The 20,365-nt window shown below is 49.2% G+C and overlaps 1 protein-coding gene across 1 annotated transcript in view; it reads left to right on the top strand.

Annotated features, from left to right (window-relative positions):
* The window catches only part of TNFRSF13B (TNF receptor superfamily member 13B), a 32,609-nt gene extending 12,693 nt beyond the window's left edge, over positions 1 to 19,916 (top strand). The window contains 2 exon segments of the mRNA XM_070394517.1: positions 18,687 to 18,872; positions 19,293 to 19,916. Of these exon segments, the coding sequence (XP_070250618.1) occupies positions 18,687 to 18,872; positions 19,293 to 19,558 (452 nt within the window). The 3' untranslated portion in view covers positions 19,559 to 19,916.
* Positions 19,917 to 20,365: the final 449 nt, after the last annotated feature.

Here is a 20,365-nt window from a genome sequence, read left to right as displayed (position 1 = left end):
TCATGGTGTCAGTTATCACTTCTCTTTCATTTCTGAAGACTCTATTTTGTTTATTCCCCCATGGTTTTTATTATTTCCTTCCTTCTACTTAGTTTGGGCTTTGTTTGTGCTTCTTTTTCTAATTACTTTAGGTATAAAGTTAGATTATTTATTTAAGGTTTGGTTCTTTTTTTTCCCCCTAAATCCTCACTAGAGGATATTTTTCCATTGATTTTTACCAAGAGTGGAAGAGAGAGGGAAAGACAGAGAGAAGTATTAATGTGAGAGAAACACATCGATTGGTTGCCTCCTGCACGGGCCCAGACCAGGGCCCAGGCCAGGGAGGAGCCTGTTCCCAGGTACATGCCCTTGACTGAAATCGAACCTGGGGCCCTTCAGTCTGCAGGCTGACACTCTACCCACGGGACAAAACCAGCCAGGGCTGTTTGTCTGTTTCTGAAGGGAGCCCTGTGTTGCTATGCCTTTCCTTAGAACTGCGTTGGCTGAATCCCATGAGTTTGGGTTATTGAGTTTTCATTTTCATTTTTCTTATTTTCATCAAGGTATCTCTTGATTGCTTCCTTGATCTTCTTATTAACCCTTTCATTGTGCGGTAGCACGGTATTTGGTTTCCACGTCCTTGTGTATTTCTCAGTTTTGTTCTTGTAATTCATTTCTAGTTTTATACCATTAGGATCGGCAAAGATACTTGTTAGAACTTCAGTCTTCTTAAATTTATTGCGACTTGTTCTGTGGCCTAGTATGTGGTCTATCCTGGAAAACGTTCTCGTGCACTGATGCTAGGAGGTGACATGTTCTAGTAACATAAGTTTAACTGTCTAATGTGTCTTTAAGACTGATGTTTCCTTGTTGATTTTCTGTCTGGATGACCTATCCATTAATGTCAATGGATGGTAAAGTCCCCTACTATTACTGTTGATGTCTCCCTTTATGTCTATTAATATTTGCTTCATATATTTAGGTGCTGCTATGTTGGGTGGATAAACGTTTACAAGGGTTATATCCTCTTGTTGGATTGATATATTTCTCATTATGTAATATCCTTCTTTGTCTCTTACTATAGCCCTTGTTTTAAAGTCTAGTTTGTCTGATATAGGTATTACTATCCTACCTTTTTTCCATTTCCATTTGCATGAAGTATCTTTAATTTTACCTGAAATGGGTCTCTTGTAGGTAGCATATGTATGGGTCTTGTTTTCTTATCCATTCATCCACCCTATGTCTTTTTTAAAAATCCTCATTCAAGAATATGTTTTGTTTATTTTAAATTGATTTTTAGAGAGAGAAGAAGGGAAAGAGAAAGAGAGAAACATCAACGTGAGAGAGAAACATTGATCAGTTGCCTCCTGCACGCTCCCTACTGGGGATCAAACCCACAACCTAGGTATGTGCTCTGACCGGGAAGTGAACCAGCAACCTTTTGGTGCATGAGACGATGCCCAACCAACTGAGCCACACCAGCCAGGGCCACTCTATGTCTTTTGATTGGAGCATTTAACCATTTACATTTAAAGTAATTATTTTTTCGTTGTTAATCCTCACCTGAGGATATTTTTCCCATTGCTTTTTCAGAGAGAGAGAGGGAAACATCAATGTGAGAGAGGCACATTGACTGGTTGCCTCCCACATACACCCCAACTGAGGGTGGGGAGCGAACCCGTAACCCAGGTACATGCCCTTGACTGGGAATTGAACCCGTGACTCTTTGGTGTACAAGCTGATGCTCTAAACACTGAGAAACACTGGTCAAGGCTAAAGTAATTACTAGTAAGTATGTAGTTATTGCCATTTCATTATTTATGTTTTTTCTTCTTGTTCTTTCCTCCCCTTCCTCTCCCCCTCCTCTTCCTTCTCCTCCTCCTTCTTCTAGAAGTCCCTTTAACATTTCATGTAATACTGGCTTGGTGGTGATGAACTCCTTTAACTTCTTCTTGTCTGGGAAGCTCTTTATTCCTCCTTCAATTTTAAATGATAGCATTGCTGGATAGAGTAATCTTGGTCGTAGGTCCTTGCTTTTCATCACTGTGATGTTTTATGCTAATACCTTCTGGCCTGCAAAGTTTCTGTTGAAAAATCAACTGACAGTCTTATGGGTGGGTGCTCTCTTGTAGGTAACTAAATGCTTTCCTTTTGCTCTTTTTAAGATTCTCTTTTTGTCTTTAACTTTTGGCATTTTAATTATGATGTGTCTTTTTATAGGCCTCTTTGGAGTCATCTTATTTAGAATCCTTTGTGCTTCCTGGACTTGTTTGTCTATTTCCTTGGTCAGAAAAGGAAAGTTTTCAGTCATTATGTATTAAAATAGGTTTTCAATTCTTTGCTCTCTCTCTTCTCCTTTGCTATCACTATGATACACTTGATGTTGTCCCAGAGTTCCTTACACTCATTTTTTTTATTCTTTTCTCTTTTTGCTGTTCTAATTAGGCGTTTTCTGCTACCTTGTCTTCCAAATTACTGATTTGATCCTCTGCTTCATCTAATCTGCTACTGGTTTTATCTAATGTATTCTTCATTTCAGTTATTGTATTCTTCACTCTGGCTGGTTCTTCTTTATGGTTTCTATGTCCTTTTTAAAAATATATATTTTTATTGATTTCAGAGAGGGAGGGAGAGAGAGAGAGAAACATCAATGATGAGAGAGGATCATTGATTGGCTGCCTCCTGCACACCCCCCACTGGGGATCGAGCCCACAACCCAGGCATATGCACTTGACTGGAATTGAGCCCAAAACCCTTCAGTCTGCAGGCTGATGCTCTACCACTGAGCCAAACCAGCTAGGGCTCTATATCCTTTTATATTTACTATTTCTTTGTTGTAGTTCTCACTGAGTACATCTAGTCTTCCCCTAAGTTCTTTACTGAGCATCTTTATAATCAGTGTTTTGAACTCTGCATTTGCTAGACTGCTTGACTCTGTGTTGGTTAGTTCTTTTTCTGAAGATCTCTCCTGTTCTTTCCTTTGGGACATGTGTCTTTGTCTCCTATTTTGGCTGCCTCCCTGTGTCTGTTTCTACAGATTAGATAGGTTTGCTGCATCTCCCAGTCTTGTCGGGGTGGCCTTATGCAGTAGGGGCCCCATGGGTCCCAGCGTCACCTCCCTCGTCACCTAGGCTAAGAGCTCACGGGTGTTTCTAGTGGGGGTGGGGGTGCCCTCCTGTTGAGGTTGGGCCTCGATGGCTATTGGCACGTCCTTGGGTGGAACTGACTCTCGGCTGACAGACTGTGGAGACTGGCCGTGACCCCAGGGGAGCTGTTGTGTGGGACTAGCCCCAGGGAGTGGGGTCTGCTACAGAGCACTCTGGTGCCAGGCGAGCCACCCTTCCGGCGTGTCGTTTGCGGAACCGGTTAGATGGGGCTCTGGTGAGGTTTGAAGCCGGCCACTGGGCATGTTGATTCTGGAGCCTCTTAGAAGGGGCTCCAGTGCAGACCAAGGCCAGGTGCCTGGCTTGGAGCTACCTGGCGGGAGCTACAAAGTGGTCTGCGATTGGTTGCACTTGTGCTGGCTTGGAGGAACTTGAGAGTCTACTCTGTGAACTGAAGCGGGCACCCTCTGGTGGGCACTGAGGCCAGCTGCCACTTGTGCCAGAAATGTGGCCATGTAATTGAAGCTGTGTTCCAGCCCAAGATTGGCCACCACGTGCGCCGGGCTTGGGCCACAAGACGGGAGCTGCGTTGCGAGGTGAGACGGGCTGCTGCTTGTGCTGGCCTTAGGGCCACTGAACAAGAGGCCCGAGGCTCGCTGAGGCCAGCTGCTGCTTCTCGAGGTTTGTGCGCCTTGGAAAGGCTTTAGGAATGTCCTCAGCATGAGCTGAGGCAGCCACACATGCGGAAAAGCCAAAGGTAGGTGGGGCAAGGTCTCAGGGAAGCGCCAGAGTGGGGCATATCATGTGAGCTATGTTAATGGAGGGCAAAGACTTGGTGCCTGCCTGTGCCTGCGGGCTGGGTCGAGAGAGGGCTCAACAGAGAGGAAAGGCACCTGCCAGCACTTCCATCCCACAGGGAGCTGCCCTGGCCCTGCTCCCCTGTCCTCACCCTGAAGGAGGCAATTCCGTTTCTCCCCGTATGACCCTGGCACTTTTCAAGATGCTGCCTTGGCACTGGAGCCCAGAGCAAGTGAGTTTGTGAGCGAGCAAGTATGTGCGAGGGCCCATCAGGAGGAACGCCTGAGATGCCAGCAGCCCTCCTGTCACTTGCACACAATTTCGCGTTTTCATGGCCAGATGTTATGGAGCCTCCGCTGGTGCCTCAGGCAAGGGAGCCAGGCGCAGGCTGGGGTGGCCTCCTGCGGCTCATTGCTGCCTGGTGGGTGTGGGAGCTGCCTGCTCCACGTCTCCACTCCTCCCCCCAGTCTCATCACGGCCACTGTCTAGCCTCAGTCCAGCTAGTTTCCAGGTGGACCTCGATGGTGGGTCTACAATTTAGTTGTGATTTTGATGTGGTCGTGAGAGGGGCAGGACAATGATTACCTCCTCTGCCATGTGGGTCAGGGGTTGTTGAGAGAAATGGGTGGCGACCGAGTTCTTAAACACAGGGCAGCAAGTGGTCGGCAGAGCTACCTGTGAGCGAGATCTCTAATCCCATTCCCAGGCAACGGAGACTTGCGGAGGGAGAGAAGGAGAAGTGTTCTGTAAACGCTTGTGTTGGGCTTGGCCACTTTGGACACGATGAGGCGTGTTCCCTGAAGTGGGCAGCTCCCGGTGCTGGGCATTGAAAAGATCTGATTACCCTCCAGAAAGCGCCCTGGTTCATGCGACTCTGTGGCGCCAGGCAGTGGGCGGGGCTTCCCGGGCCCATCCACACTTGGCGTTTACACTGCTCGGGGCTGGACAGTGGAGAAACAACAGGCCTGGCACTCCCAGGGTGCCAGCTGGCCGCTCGCTCTCCTTTGCTGTACGTTCCTCGTGGTAACATCATTTCCTTGAGGCCAGGCCCTAGTGCCTTGTGTGCCCTGAGAATGGAGGTGCCCCAGCTCCAAGCTGTACTTGGCTAAAGTGTTATCTCTTACTCTTTCCTATTCTCTTGTTCGTGAGCTGGTGCCACATAACAAACAGCACCACCACTGGCTTGTTATTCCTCGTGACCTGGGGGTGCTGGGGCCCGCTGTAGCCAGCCGCTCAGTGAAAGGTGGTTCTGGTCAGGATGTCCCCCTCCTCTGGGGACCAGCGTGCTGGCGAAGCATGTCCCGCTGGCAGGAGCGTAAGAGGTAGAAAATACAAGGCCTTGATGCCTGGGCTGGGAACATGCACGACATCATTGCTCTGCGTTCTGATGCTCGAGTGGCAAAGCTGGCCGGATTCAAGAAGAGGCAAGCATATGCCGCGTCTTGGGGGGAGAAGAGGCACACAATTTCCGGCCATGGTGAGTCTGCTGTGGGTTTTAGTCCAGCACAGCCTTTCTCGGGAGCGGAACGGCCGAGGGTGTCGATTCAGAGCGGGTGATGACGCAAAGGCAGGGCCCACACCTGCTCCTCGTGTTTGGTGACCTGGATGCCTGCCCTGCAGTTGGTGACATATTTGATTCTTCCAGCCAAACTGGAACTCTCCCCACCTCTGATGCAATAGGTTCCCATTTGGACCAATCCTACCCACTTTACAGCTCAAGAAACTGAGTCTCAAAATGTAGAGCTACTTGCTGAGAATCAGACAGGAAGTCCCCCGGGATGAGGAGATGGGGTTTGTGAGGAAGTGCTGGGGAGACAGCTAGGTCAGCACGGCCATGACCGAGGTTGGAGGTTTGTTCAAACCCCATTAGCTGTTCCATTCACACCGTACACGGCATGGTGACGGGTAACAGGACCCCCCGTCCCCCGCCTCGGTGCCCCCTGTCTTGCTGTGCCCGCCCTGCTCTGTGTCTCTCCAGAGGCCAGGGGTTCAGGTCTGTTTGGCTCTCTTCTCTGACTCCTGTGGGTGCTGGCAGGACAGGGGCTGGGGTGGGTGTAGATTGTAAACAAGAAATACTGGGACCACATGCCCATTTCTGTTTGCTCCACTCTGGTGTTTCCCTGAGACCCCACCCCAACCAATTTGCAGCCCCACCCAAGCTTTTTGCAGCAGATTTTCCATATGAATGGTCTGTCCTTGCTCAGGCTTCAGACTTTCCTAAAATCTCTCAAACAAGCAGCACCTGGGTCAGGGTGCCCCAAACCTATCAATAAAAGGCCCAAGACCCAGCACTAGCACCAGCCTGCCTTGCTTCACAGATGGCCCTTCCATGGGTACTTCCAAACCCAATACAAATAGAAGGAATCTGCAGTTTGCTCTGTAGCTCCTGTTGGGTGGCCCCAGGTGGTGGCTGACTTTGCACCTCCCAGGAGGCCCTAGAGCCAGTGCACCCAGTGGACAGCTTCAGATCATAACATATTACAACCCTACACATCCACAAGCAACACACTCAAGGGGCAGACTCAGTGAGCACCAAAGCCCCACGGAAGCAAGTCCTACTCCATAGGGGTGTCTCCTGCACAGCAGCTCATCCACTGTAGTCACAGCTGGTCCTCACAGCCAATTGGCCTGGAGGTCAACTCCCAGTGACACCAACAACAATCAAGGCTCAACTACAAGACTATGCACCAGTTCACAAAGGACCACACCTAGAGTGCCCAGCTCAGGTGACTGGGGAGGCTGAGCCACTGGGCCCTACTACACAAGGCCACTCTACCAATCCAGGAGACATAGCAGCTCTACCCAATACATAGAAACAAACACAGGGAAGCAGCCAAAATGCAGAGACAAAGAAACATGTCACAAATGGAAGAAAGCAAACTACTGGATATAGAGTTCAAAACCACGGTTATAAGGTTGCTCAAGGATCTTCTTGAGACCTTCAAAGGACTTAGTGAGACTTTCAAGGATCTTAGTGAGAATGCCAAAAAAAATTTGAAAAGGACCAGTGAGAAATTAAGCATACACTAACTGAAATAAAGAATAATTTACAGGAATTCAACAGTAGAGTAGAGGATCCTAAGAATCAAATCAATGATTTGAAATACGAGAAAGCAAAAAACACCCAATCAAAAGAGAAAAAATAATCCAAAAATATGAAGATCGTGTAAGGAGTGTCTTGGACAACTTCAAGCATACCAGCATTCACATTATAGGGGTGCCAGAAGGAGAAAAGAGAGCAAGATATTGAAAACTTATTTGAAGAAATAATGATAGAAAACTTTCTCTACCTGGTGAGAGAAATAAATTTACAAATCCAGGAAGCTCAGAGAGTCCCAAACAGGAGGAACCCAAAGAGGCCCACACCAAGACACATCATAATTAAAATGCCAAGGGTTAAAGCCAAAGAGAGAATCCTAAAAGCAGCAAGAGAAAAGCAGTTCGTTACCTACAAGGGAGCGCCCATATGACTGTTGGCTGATTTCTCAACAGAAACTTTGCTGGCCACAGAAGTGGCAAGAAATATTCAAAGTGATGAATAGCAAGGACCTACAACCAAGATTACTTTATCCAGCAAAGCTCTCATTTAGATTAAATGTCAGATAAAGAGCTTCACAGATAAGACAATGCTAAAGGAGTTCATCACCACCAAACCAGTGTTACATGAAATGTTGAAGGGTATTCTTTAAGAAGAGGAAGAAAAAGAAAAAGGTAAAAAACATGAACAATAAAATGCCAATAAATACTTACTTATCAACAATTGAATCTAAAAATCAAAATAAACAAATAAGAAATCTAATAAACAGAATAAACTGGTGAATAAAATAGAATTAGAGGCATGGAAATGGAACAGACTAACGATTCTCAGAGGGAACGGGGGTAGGGGGTGGGAAGAGATTAAAGATCTTATGTGCATCTATGCATTATCTATGGACACAGACAATAGGGTGGCGAAAGCCTGGGGCAGGGCAGGAACCAGGTGGAGGGGAGGAATGGGGGGGGGGGGGGAGACATCTGTTTTATTTTCTATAATAAAGATTAAAAAATAAATAAATAGGCCTGGCCGGTGTGGCTCAGAGGTTGAGTGTCAACCTATGAAACAGGAAGTCACAGTTCAATTCCCAGTCAGTTCTTATGTGCAGGTTGCGGGCTCGATCCCCAGCGTGATTCCCAGTGGGGGGCAGCCCAGAGGACTGAGTGGAGCGGCAAGCTTCCAGGGGCCGCTGAAGAGGCCCTGGGAGGGGCAGCTGCCCGATGCCACAGGGCCCGGTCTGCTACCCTGGGGAGACGGAGCAGCTGGGGACAAGGGGCCTGAACTGGGCTGCAGGGAGATGCCCTGGCCCCAAGGACAGGCTGCAGGCTGGGGTGCCAGGACTGCCCCGGAGTCAGAGCTCGGGGCGCATCTCACCTGGAGAAGCTGGACTTCACTGGCCTAGAAGGTGGCACTGTGTCCACAGGAATGGGAAAGTTTACCCAGGGCCCCAGGAGGTGTGAGGAGAGAAAGCTCTGAGGTGGGAACCCTACGTGGGGGTCTGCATCCAGGGGTCAGTAGAGGGTCACCGAGATGCTGGAGGAGCAGAGCCTGAGGTCTGTGTGTCCATGGCAACCAACAAGGAGGAAGGTCTCTGAAGGAGTCGGTCCCACCACAGAGAAGGCCCAAAAGTCCAATAGCTCTGGCCACAAGGAGGTCAGGGGACCCTATAAAGGGCCATTTCCAGGCCTCCAGGTGGAGGTGGCCCCTGACCAGAGGAATGGGCAGGGCTGTGGGTTCCTCCACTGCACAAGCAGGGATCCCCTATCTCACCATCCCTGAGGCCAGCAAGCCAGGCCTTTCTCTCTTCTTCCACATTTAGCCTCATCTTCTCTCAGTCCTTTAATGCACTTGGGTCCATTTTAACCAGTTTCCACCTGATAAGAATGTGGGGCAGGGCCACTCCGGCCCGCTGTTCTCCAAGCAGCTCAGGGTGCCTGGCCAACCCCGCTGGCCAGTGCAGGGTGGGACTGAGCGAGATGGGTGCAGAGGAGCTGGTGTGTGTGTGTGGGCGGGGGGAGGGGGGTAGTCAGCAGGGCCAGCCAGCAGGCGAGCACTGAGATGTGATGTGGCATCCTGCTCTGGGGGCGGGGGCAGGGCGGGGCCGGGTGAGCAAGGCAGGAGAATTGGGCAGGTCTGGATCCTGGGCAGGTCCGGAGGGGAAAGTTACTGGCAAGTGGAATGTGGCCTAAGCAACGAGGAATGTCAGTTATGAAATGATCTGAAGGTCAGTTTCCCAGGGTGGGGGTATCGATTTGACTGTCTGACCAGACCTAACCACCACCACCACGGCGAACGGTTTGCAGGTCGTTTGTGCAAGCGGAAACGGCTGTTTTCTTGCTGGGGGCGCATCCATGAAAGCCGGGGACCAGCATCGCAAGGTCCCAGACAATGAGGGGGTCCTAGGAATTGCTCAAAGTCTCCTTCCATTTGGGAGCTGGAGCTGTGGTCCTATGGTTGCCTTTTTGCGTGTTGATCTCAGGGTGTGAACTGTTGTCTCTCTGGCCGCCCTTCACTGTGCCCTCGCCCCGACCTGGGCGAGTGAAGTCACAGAGGGGGCAGGACACGCCCCTCCGCCTCCCTGGACTGAAGTGAGGTCTCTGGACCCAGGTGTCAGGGAGACCCGCCTGATGAAACACTGGGCTCAGAAGCCAGAGGGGCCCCTGAGTGGAGGTGAAGGAAAGGAGGCCACTCTGGGGAAGGTAGGCTGTGGAGGGGAGGGGCAAGAGCTGGGGTGGGACCTGGGGCCCAGGAAGCGCACGGGCCTGACCCAGGACCAGGGGAGGGGCTGGCAGGGGCCCACTATTGCGTCTGCGGGGGCACCGTCCGCAGCTGTGAGTGCCGCTTCCAGGGGGTTCATCTCAGGAGCGGTAACACCAGAAAGAACGGGACTTGGGAACCCCAGGCCTCCAATGGGCAGTCAGGTGAGTGGGGGATGGGTGTTCTAGAAACAGTCTCCTCCTCCCCACCCCCTTTTCCTGAACTTGCCTCCAAGAATTATGTCAGGCAGCTCTCTCTCTCTCTCTCTCTCTCTCACACACACACACACACACACACACACACGCACACACGGAGGAGACTGGGAAGGACCCTGTGAGAAAGTCCACATTTGGAGGCCCCCACAGTGAGGCTCACATTGACTGCAGAAACCCCTCCCCCCTCAAGTGCAAACATTAGAGCAAATACCCCGAGTACATGTAGAGCCCCAGTGGAGGGGGAGATGGCGAGTCCAGGATAAGGTATGTCGTCCGCGTGCCATGCCCTAGAGCAGTGGTTCTCAACCTTCTGGCCCTTTAAATACAGTTCCTCATGTTGTGACCCAACCATAAAATTATTTTCGTTGCTACTTCATAACTGTAATGTTGCTACTGTTATGAATCGTCATGTAAATATCTGATATGCAGGATGGTCTTAGGCGACCCCTGTGAAAGGGTCATTCGACCGCCAAAGGGGTCGCGACCCACAGGTTGAGAACCGCTGCGCTAGAGTCTTCTCTGGGGAGGAGCAGAATGCCCCACAGCCAGGAGCCCAGCCGCTACCCCAACCGGCTCCTTCTCCGAGGACAGACCCTGCTAGTGGGGCTGTGGGGTGTGGGACGCTTGGCGACTGGCCAGAACATCCCGCCCTCGGACACTCACATGGGTTCCTCAGGGATGCCAAGCACCTGAGGGGAGAGAGGCTTACATGCCCCATTCACAGATTAGGAAACTGAGGCCTGGAGTGAACTGTCCAGAGCTGCATTCAACTTGAGCGGTAGTGGATGTGACCCCAGACACGACAGGGTCCTGCTGCCCGTCGCTACCAGAGTCACACAGGTAGAGACGAGGCCGGTCTCTGGCGCATTTTATTATTTGGATGCTGGAGATCCAGGGAGCAACAGGCGGGGTACCGGGGAAAAGCAGCCCCGAGCACCCCCTCCAACCAGCACTATATGAAGTTAAAGGGCGGGGGGAGAAAAATCTAACAGCTGTGCGTAACAACTACACGAGTTCCTAAGGTCTGCTTTCTTTTTAAATAATTATTTATTGTTGAAAGTATTACATATAGCCCTTTTTCTTCCCCATTGACCCCTCCAGCCCCTCCCCGAGCCCCTACCCAGGCCTTCACCACCCTATGCATACAAGGTCTTTGGTTGATCTCTTCCCACTCCCCCACCTTCCCTCCGAGATTCCCACTCTGTTCCCTGCTTCCATGTCTCTGGATCCACTCCGTTCATCAGTTTATTTTGTTAATTAGATTTCACATATGAGTGAGATCGTGTGATACTTGTCTTTCTTTGACTGACTTATTTCACTCAGCACAGTGGTCGGCAAACTCATTAGTCAACAGAGCCAAATATCAACAGTACAACGATTGAAATTTCTTTTGAGAGCCAAATTTTTTAAACTTAAACTATATAGGCAGGTACATTGTTATTAACCCAATTAGGGTACTCCTAAGGCTTAGGAAGAGCCACACTCAAGGGGCCAAAGAGCCGCATGTGGCTCACAAGCCCCAGATTGCCAACCACGGACTTAGCATGATACTTTCCAGGTCCCTCCATGCTGTCTCGAAGGGTAAGAGATCCTTCTTTTTTACTGCTGTATAGTATCCCATGGTATAAATGTACCACAGCTTTTTTATCCATTCATCTGCTGATGGTCACTTGGCTGTTTCCAGACCTTAGCTATTGTAAATTGTGCTGCTATGAACATAGGGGTGCACACATTCTTTCTGATTGGTGTTTTGGGTCTCTTAGGATATATTCCTAAAAGTGGGATCCTTGGGTCAAATGGCAGTTCCATATTTAATTTTTTGAGGGAACTCCATACTGTTTTCCATAATGGCTGCACCAGTCTGCTTTCCCACCAGCAGTGTACCTGGGTTCCCTTTTCTCCTCATCCTCGCCAGCACTTGTCATTTGTGGATTTGCTGATGGTAGCCATTCTGACAGGTGTGAGATGGTACCTCATTGTCGTTTTAATTTGCATCTCTCTGATGATCAGCGACTTTGAGCATTTTTTTCATTTGTCTCTTGGCCTCTGTATGCCCACTTTTTTAGGTCCTTTGCCATTTTTTAATTGGCTTGTTTGTCTTTCTTTTGTTAAGTTGCATGAGTTCCTTACATATTTTGGATATTAAGCCTTTATCAGATGTGTCATTGCCAAATATATTCTCCCATACAGTGGGCTCCCTTTTCACTTTGTCTATGGTTTCTTTTGCTGGGCAGAAGCTATTTATTTTGATGTAGTCCCATTTGTTTATTTTCTCCTTAGCTTCCTTTGCCCTAAGACAATGATGGCGAACCTTTTGAGCTCAGAGTGTCAGCATTTTTAAAAACCCTAACTTAACCCTGGTGCCGTGTCACATATAGAAATTTTTTGTTATTTGCAACCATAGTAAAACAAAGATTTTTATTTTTGATATTTATTTTATATATTTAAATGCCATTTAACAAAGAAAAATCAACCAAAAAAATGAGGTGACACGCGTGTCATAGGTTCGCCATCACTGGCCTAGGAGATGTATCCATAAACATACTGCTATGAGAGATGTCTGAGATTTTGCTATGTTTTCTTATAGGATTTCCATGGTTTACCAACTTACATGTAGGTATTTTATCCATTTTGAGTTTAATCTTGTGTATGGTGTAAGTTGGTGGTCTAGTTTCATTTTTTTTGCATGTATCTGTCCAATTTTCCCAACACCATTTATTGAAGAAACTGTCTTGATTTCACTATATTCTCTTGCCTCCTTTGTCAAATATTAATTGAGCATAATGGTGTGGGTCGATTTCTGGGGTCTCTGTTCTGTTCCATTGATATGTATGCCTGTTCTTGTGCCAGTACCAGGCTGTTTTGATTACGGTGGCTTTGCATTATAACTTGATACCTGACATTGTGATTCCTCTAACTTTGTTCTTTCTCAGTATTGCTGCAGCTATTCGGGGTCCTTTTTGATCCCATATAAATTTTTGGAGTGTTTGTTCTAGATTTGTGAAATATGCTGTTAGTATTTTAATAGGAATTGCATTGAATCTGTAGACTGCCTTGGGTAGTATGGACATTTTAATGGTGTTGATGCTACCAATCCATGAACATGGAAGATTCTTCCACTTGTTTATATCTTCTTCTAGCTCTTTTTTGAATGTCCTGTAGTTTTCCGAGTAAAAGTCTTTTACCTCCTTGGTTAAGTTTATTCCTAAGTATCTTAATTTTTTTGTTGGTATGGTAAATGGGATTGTTTGTTTAGTTTCTCTTTCTGAGAATTCATTATCTTTATTAATAAAAACCCAGTGGCCCTAATGCTGTAATGACCAAAGACCAGTCACCAGGAGGCTGCGCGTGCGGGTGGGTGGGGCCACATGATTTCGCACGGTGGGCCTCTAGTTGGTGTATAAAAAGCCATCAATTTCTGAGAGTTGATTTTGTATCCTACTACATTGCCAAATTCATTTATTAAATCTAATAGTTTTTTGGTAGAGTCTTTAGAGTTTTCTACGTATAATATCGTGTCATCTGTGAAAATGAGTGTTGTACTTCCTCCTTTCCAATTTGGATGCCTTTTATTTCTTCTTCTTGTCTGATCACTGTGGCTAGGACTTACAGTACTGTGTCGAACAGGAGTGGTGAAAGCAGACATCTCTGTCTTGTTCCTGTTCTTAGGGGAAATGGTTTTAGATTTGCCCCTTGAGTATGATGTTCGCTGTAGGTTTGTCATATATGATCTTTATCATGTTGAGATATGCTCCCTCTGTTCCCACTTTGCTGAGAGTTTTTATCAAAAATGGGTGTTGGATTTTGCTGAATGCTTTTTCTGCATCCAATGATGATTATGATTTTGTCTTTCAATTTATGTTATGTATCACACTTATTGATTTGGGAATGTCATACCAGCTTTGCATTTCTGAAATAAATCCCACTTGGTCATGGTGTATGATCTTTTTAATAAAGTGGTGGATCCATTTTGCCAATATTTTGTTGAGGATTTTAGTACCTATGTTCATCAGGGATGGCCTGTAATTCTTTTTCTTTGTAGTGTCTTTATCTGGTTTTGGAATTAGGTTAATGCTGGCCTCATAGAAAGAGCTTGGAAGTGTTCCTTCCTCTTGGATATTTTGAATAGTTTGAGGGGTATAGGTGTTAGTTCTTCTTTGAATGTTTGGTAAAACTCCGCCGTGAAACCGTCTGAACCGTGGCTTTTGTTTGCTGGAAGATTTTTTTAGTGCAGCTTCTGTTTCATCAGTTTTATTGGCCTATTCAGGTTTTCTGATTCTTCCTGATTCAGTTTTTAGAGATTGTAATTTTCTACGAATTTTTCCATGTCGTTCACATTGTCCAGCTTGTTGGCATATAGTGGTTCATTGTATTTTCTTACAGTACTTTGTATTTTTGTGGTGTCAGTGGTTATTTCACTTTCATTTCTGATTTTATTTATTTGTGTCCTCTCTCTTTGTTTCTTGAGGAGTCTGGCTAACAGTTCATCAATCTTTTTTAAAAATATATATATATATATATTTCATTGATTTTTTTACAGAGAGGAAGGGAGAGAGATAGAGAGTTAGAAACATCAATGAGAGAGAAACATCGATCAGCTGCCTCCTGCACATCTCCTACTGGGGATGTGCCCGCAACCAAGGTACATGCCCTTGACTAGAATCGAACCTGGGACCTTTCAGTCCACAGGCCAACACTCTATCTACTGAGCCAAACTGGTTACAGCGAGGTTCATCAATCTTGTTTATCCTTTTTAAAAAAACAGCTCTTGGTTTCATTGATTTTTTTTGTATTGTCTTTTTAGTTTCTATGTCATTATTTCTGCTCTAATCTTTATTATTTACTTCCTTCTACTACTCTGGGCTTTTCTTGTTTTTCTCTTTCTAGTTCTTTAAGGTGTAGGGTTAAATAGTTTATTATTGATTTGTCTTGTTTTTTGAGGTAGGCCTGTAGTGCTATGAACTTCCCTCTCAGGACTGCTTTTGTTGTGTCCCAGAGATTTTGGGTTGTTGTGTGTTCATTTTCATTTGTCTCTAGGAAGTTTTTTATTTATTTCTTGATCTCATTGGTAACCCATTCATTGTTAATAACATGCTATTTAGCCTCCATGTGTTGGAATGTTTTGGGGTGTTTTTACTGTAGTTGATTTCTAATTTCATTCCACTGTGATCTGAGGAGCTGATTTATATGATTTCAATCTTCTTGAACTTGTAGAGACTTGTTTTGTGTCCTAACATGTGGTCTATCTTTGAGAATGAACCATGTGCATGTGAGAAGAATGTATATTCTGCAGCTTTGCAGTGAAATGTTCTATAAATGTCAATCAAATCAATCTGATCCAGTGTGTCCTTTAGAGTCAGTTTCCTTGTTAAGTTTTTGTCTGGAAAATCTATCCAGTGAAGTCAGGGGGGTGTTAGAGTTCCCTACTATGACTGTATTGTTGTTGATCTCTCCGTTAAAGTCCTATAGAAGGGTATTTGTTTGTTTGTTTGTTTTTTGTACATTGAGGTGCTTCTATATCGGGTGCATACATGTTTACCAGGGTTATATTCTCATGTTGGATTGATCCCTTTAGTAATATGTAGTGACCTTTGTTGTCTATTGTGACAGCCTTCATTTTGAAGTCTTTTTTGTTGAATATGACAATTGCTACTCCAGCTATTTTTTCTTTCTCACTTGCATGGAATATTTTTTTCCAACCCTTCACTCTCATGCTGTGTGTATCTTTTGTTCTGACTTGGGTCTCTTATAGACAGCATATAGATGGGCCATGTTTTTTTATCCAATCATGTCTTTTGATTGGGGCCTTTAATCCATTTGTATTTAGGGTTATTATTGATAGGTACTTATTTATTGCCATTTTAATTCTGTATGCCTAGGTTTCTCTCTCTATTTCTTCTCATTACAACAGTCCCTTTAGCATTTCTTATAATGCTGCCTTGGTGGTGATGAACTCCTTTAGCCTCTTTTTGTCTGGGAAGCTCTTTATTTCACCATCTATTTAGAATGTTAGCCTTGCTGGATATAATAATCTTGGTCTCAGATCCTTGCTTTCGATTACCTTGAGTACTTCATGCCATTCCCTTCTGGCCTGTAGAGTTTCTGATGAGTAATCAGGTGTCAGCCTTATGGGAGCTCCTTTGTAGGTAACAGTTTGCTTTTCTCTTGCTGCCTTTAAGATTCTCTCTTTGGCCCTAGCTGGTTTAGCTCAATGCATAGAGTGCTGGCCTGCAAACTGAAGAGTCCCAGGTTCAATTCCGGTCAAGGGCACATGCCCAGGTTGTGGGCTCAGACTCCATTGGGGGGAGGGGGGTGCAGATTCTCTCTCATCATTGATGCTTCTATCTCTCTCTCCCTCTCCCTTTCTCTCTGAAATCAATAAAAACATATATATTTTTAGAAAAGATCCTCTCTTTGTCTTTAATTTTGGCATTTTAATTGTGCTGTGTCTGGGTATGGGTCTGTTTGGGTTCTTGTTTGAGATTCTCTGTGCCTCCTAAACTTGTGTGACTTTTTCCTTTACCCGGTTAGAGAAGTTTCTGCCATTATTCCTTCTAACACTTTCTCTATTCCTTTCTCCCTTTCTGCCTCTTCTGGCACACCTGCTATTTGAATATTGTTACGTTTCACATTGTCCCACAGCTCCCTTAAGCTGTCCTGCTGTTTTTTAATTGTTTTTTATTTTTGGCTCTCTGATTGAGCACCCACTGCCATAGTGTGAGAATTGGTCTAGATGTTGGAAATCTTGCTGAAAACATGTGAATGCTCCCATGTTTACTGCAGTTTCTCCTTGAGTGACATGGCAGTGCATTTGTACTTTGCAGCCATCTGGAGAGGGGCAGCCAGAACAATGTCTCCCCTGCAGTCCAGTCAGAACAATGTCTTCATTTTATTCCAGAAGCAAGTAGGAGGTAACAGATGGAGAGACCCGGGAGTGGGAATGTGGTGTCCCCTTGCCCTGCCCTGTGCCCTATGGACTTCCCTGGGCCCCTCTCCTCGCAGCGCCTCAGGCTCAGATCCAGATCACCAGTGCGCATGCCCTGGGGTCTTTGCTTCCCCTCCCCAGGGCCTCTCTGAGCTCTGGGCCTGGGGAGCAAAGGTCCGAGGGCGAAGGTGTGACCCATCATCCCACCTCAAGCTTGGTTCCCCTCTGTGAACGTCAAGGTCATTTAACTTTTAAAAAAAAGTTGCTCGGCCAGCGTGGCTCAGTGGTTGAGCATCAGCCCATGAATCAGGAGATCACTGGTTCAATTCCTAGTCAGGGCACATGCCAGGTTGCAGGCTCAATCCCCATGGAGGGGTGTGCAGGAGGCAGCCGATCAATGTTTCTCTCTCATCATTGATGTTTCTATCTCTCTATCCCTCTCCCTTTCTCTCTGAAATCAATAAATATTTTTTAACAAGTTAAACAGAGTTACTATGACTCAGCAATTCCACTCCTAGGTATGTACTCCGAAGGAAGTTGAAAACATACATCCACACAAAACCTTGCACACAAATGTCCATAGCAGCACTATTCATCATGCCAACAGGTAGAAACAACCCAAAGGTTCATCAGTGAGTGAACGGGTAAGCAACATGTGGCATGCCCATCACATGACGTGTTGTCCAACCATGAAAAGGAGTGAAAACCTGACCCACGCTACATAGATGAGCCTCAAAAACATGCCAAGTGAAAGAAGCCAGACGCACAGGTCACCTGTAGTCTGTGATTCTATTCATAGAAAATGTCTGAACGTGCAAGGACACAGGGACAGAGATTAAAAAAAAAAAGTTGCCCGGCCAGGGTGGCCCAGTGGTTGAGCATCAGCCCAGGATCCAGGAGGTCACTGGTTCAATTCCTGGTCAGGGCCCATGCTCGGGCAGAGCAGTCATTGCCAGGACCTGGGGCGGGCACTGACCGCTAGTGAGGACATTTGCTGGAGCTGTGTGGTCCCTGCACAACTTCATGGCTGTCCTACAAGCCTGCGGTGTGCACCTTTACAGGGAACTGATGGCACATGGACTCCATCTGGCGTTAAAGGGGTGGCGAGTCCTCCTGGGAGCAGGAGGATGAAGGCAGGTGCTGCAGGAAGTGCCCGCAGGCACCAGGTTGGGTGGGCCGTCCCCAGGACAAGACTGTTACTTACACATTAAACCGACTCGGGCTCGTCTGTCCAGCTGGGGGGCCTCAGGGGCTCCCCACTTCCAGGCCCCGGAAGAGCTTGGGATGGGGAGACATTTCAAGGGGAGGCTCTGGCCCTGGGCTGGGTCTTCCTGTGGCACCCAAACCAGACTCCAGGCCCTGAGAGGCAGTGACCAGCGCCCCCTCCCAGGCCCTCCTGGCCTAGATCTGCTGTCCAGGCTCCTCCACAGCTGCCCCAGCTAACCCCCCTGCCCCCCCAGGCTTCTCCCTGCAGAGGCCCAGGTCGGGACAGACAGACAGCCTTCCTAGACTGTCGTCCAGTCAGCTGTCCATCATTCATCTGTCCACCTGGGCTCCGCCCCACGCTGCCTCCTCATGGCAAGTGGAGAGGCACAGGGCCGCTTCAGGTCCTGCGCTGAGGTCCTGGAAGAAGGCCAGGCGGGGGTAGCGGGCGGGTTTCCTGCGGGGCCTCGGGAGCCAGAGAGACCCAGAGGCGGCAGCTGGGGGTCTGCCTTCCAGAGGGTTGGGGGGGAGGGGGGCACGTAAGGCTCGCTTGACCCTAATGAGGAAAAAGAAAGACTGTAGGGCAGGGCTGCTGGTCTCAAAGGGGGACACTTCGGAGATGGGTCCTGGCAGGGAACCCCCTGATCTCAGGGCCACCCGCTGTCTTGCAGCGCCCCCAGGGCTGCGGCTGAGCGCCGACCAGCGGGCCCTGGTCTACAGCGCGCTGGGCCTCTGCCTGGGCGCCATCCTCTGCTGCTTCCTCCTGGCCATGGTCTGCTTTCTCAAGAGGAGGGGGGACCAGGCCTCCCGCCAGTGCCCCCCAGGGCTCTGCCCCACCCCAGCCGCGTCCTCCCAGGGTGAGCATGAGCGGGTGTTCGCCTCGCCTGCTGTGGGGAAGGGTGCAGCCACCCGGCCCGGGCACTGCCCTGCTCCTGAGCCCAGAGCGTGGGGCCGGGTCTTCTCAGGAGAGCCGAGGCCACCCCGGCCCTCCCCGGGTGGTGGCGCCGAGGCAGGCTTGGGGGGTGGGGGGGGGCCGGGCTGCGGGGGGGGGGGGGGGGGGCAGGGAAACTGGGGGAAGGTGGTCTTCCCAAGGGTCTGGGGCGTGGGCAGTGTCAGCCAAGGGGTGACAGCCGCCCCTGCCCAGGTCCCCGAGCAGAGGGAGCCGGCCACATGGACGGGGCGCTGTGGGGCGCAGGGCGGCTTACCCAGAGGGCGTCCCCGGGCTGCAGGTGCGGGGAGGGCTGGGGCCAAGGCCAATGCCTTTTCCTTCCACACAGATCCCGGGATGGAAGCCGGCCCGAAGGAGCCGGAGCAGGAGCTGGAGCAGGAGCAGGAGCGGGTGGAGGCCTGCAGCTTCTGCTTCCCCCAGTGCAGGGCGCCCGCCCAGGAACGCGGGGGTGCACCTGGGTCCCCTGGCCCCATGCCTGCTGGGAGGTGCGGGCGCCTGGGCCCTACCATGGCGGAGCCGCCCTACTCGGGGTCCCCCGACAGCAGCCTCCAGGCCGCGTGCTCCCCCACCCAGGAGGGGGGCCTGGCTGTGTGAAACCAGGAGGGGAGAGAGGAAGTTGGTGAGGGAGAGATGGGGATAGAGAGGAAGCACAGGGAAGAGTCTGGGGAGAGCAAGAGGAAGGGGCGAGAGGCGCTGGGGGGAAAGGTGCCGGGCAGATCCTGCACTGTCCTGACCCCAGGTCCCCACACACCTGCCACAGCCCGACGGGGGTGAGCAGTGGTTGAGCGCCCTCCCATGGGCCCAGACGTCCTGGGTTCGATTCCCCGTCAGGGCACCTGCCCAGGTTGTCCCTCCCCAGGAGGGGGCGTGAGGAGGCAGCAGGCGGATGTGTATGTGTCGCCCTCTCCCTTCCTCGCTATCTAGCCAATAAAGACGTACTGAGCACACCTGCCACAGGGTCCCCACCGCCTTCCTTCCGACGGAACCTCTTGGCTCCTGTGTCGCTCACTTAGCGCGAGGCTTCCTGGGGGGACTCCGGATGGTCCTACCTCTCCAGCTGCCTCCCTTGGCTCCAGAGTCCACCCCAGCGAGGCCGCAGCCCCGGCTTCCCAGGATCCGCACTGACTGTCCCCCAGGCCCGGGAGCACTGGCCGGCCTGTGGGTGCGAAGCAGCGGGTACACCCTGTGGCCTCCACCAGGAAGACGAGGCTGGGCCGCTTAGAGCTGTTTTCCCAAACAATTCCCCATCGCGCCTTGTCAGGAAGGGAGCCAAGATCAGTGTGCGTGCGTGTGTGCGTGCGTGCCTGCGTGCGTGCACGTGGGGCGTGTGTGCACATGGGGTGTGTGTGCACATGGGGTGTGTGTACAGATGGGGTGTGTGTATGTATGTGCACATGGGGT

The sequence above is a fragment of the Myotis yumanensis genome, unplaced genomic scaffold (genome assembly GCF_028538775.1).
Source record: "Myotis yumanensis isolate MYYU_CA2020_CCGP unplaced genomic scaffold, mMyoYum1.0.hap1 SCAF_16, whole genome shotgun sequence".
In the NCBI taxonomy this organism is placed as follows: domain Eukaryota; kingdom Metazoa; phylum Chordata; class Mammalia; order Chiroptera; family Vespertilionidae; genus Myotis; species Myotis yumanensis.
This window is presented reverse-complemented; position numbering and strand designations above follow the sequence as displayed.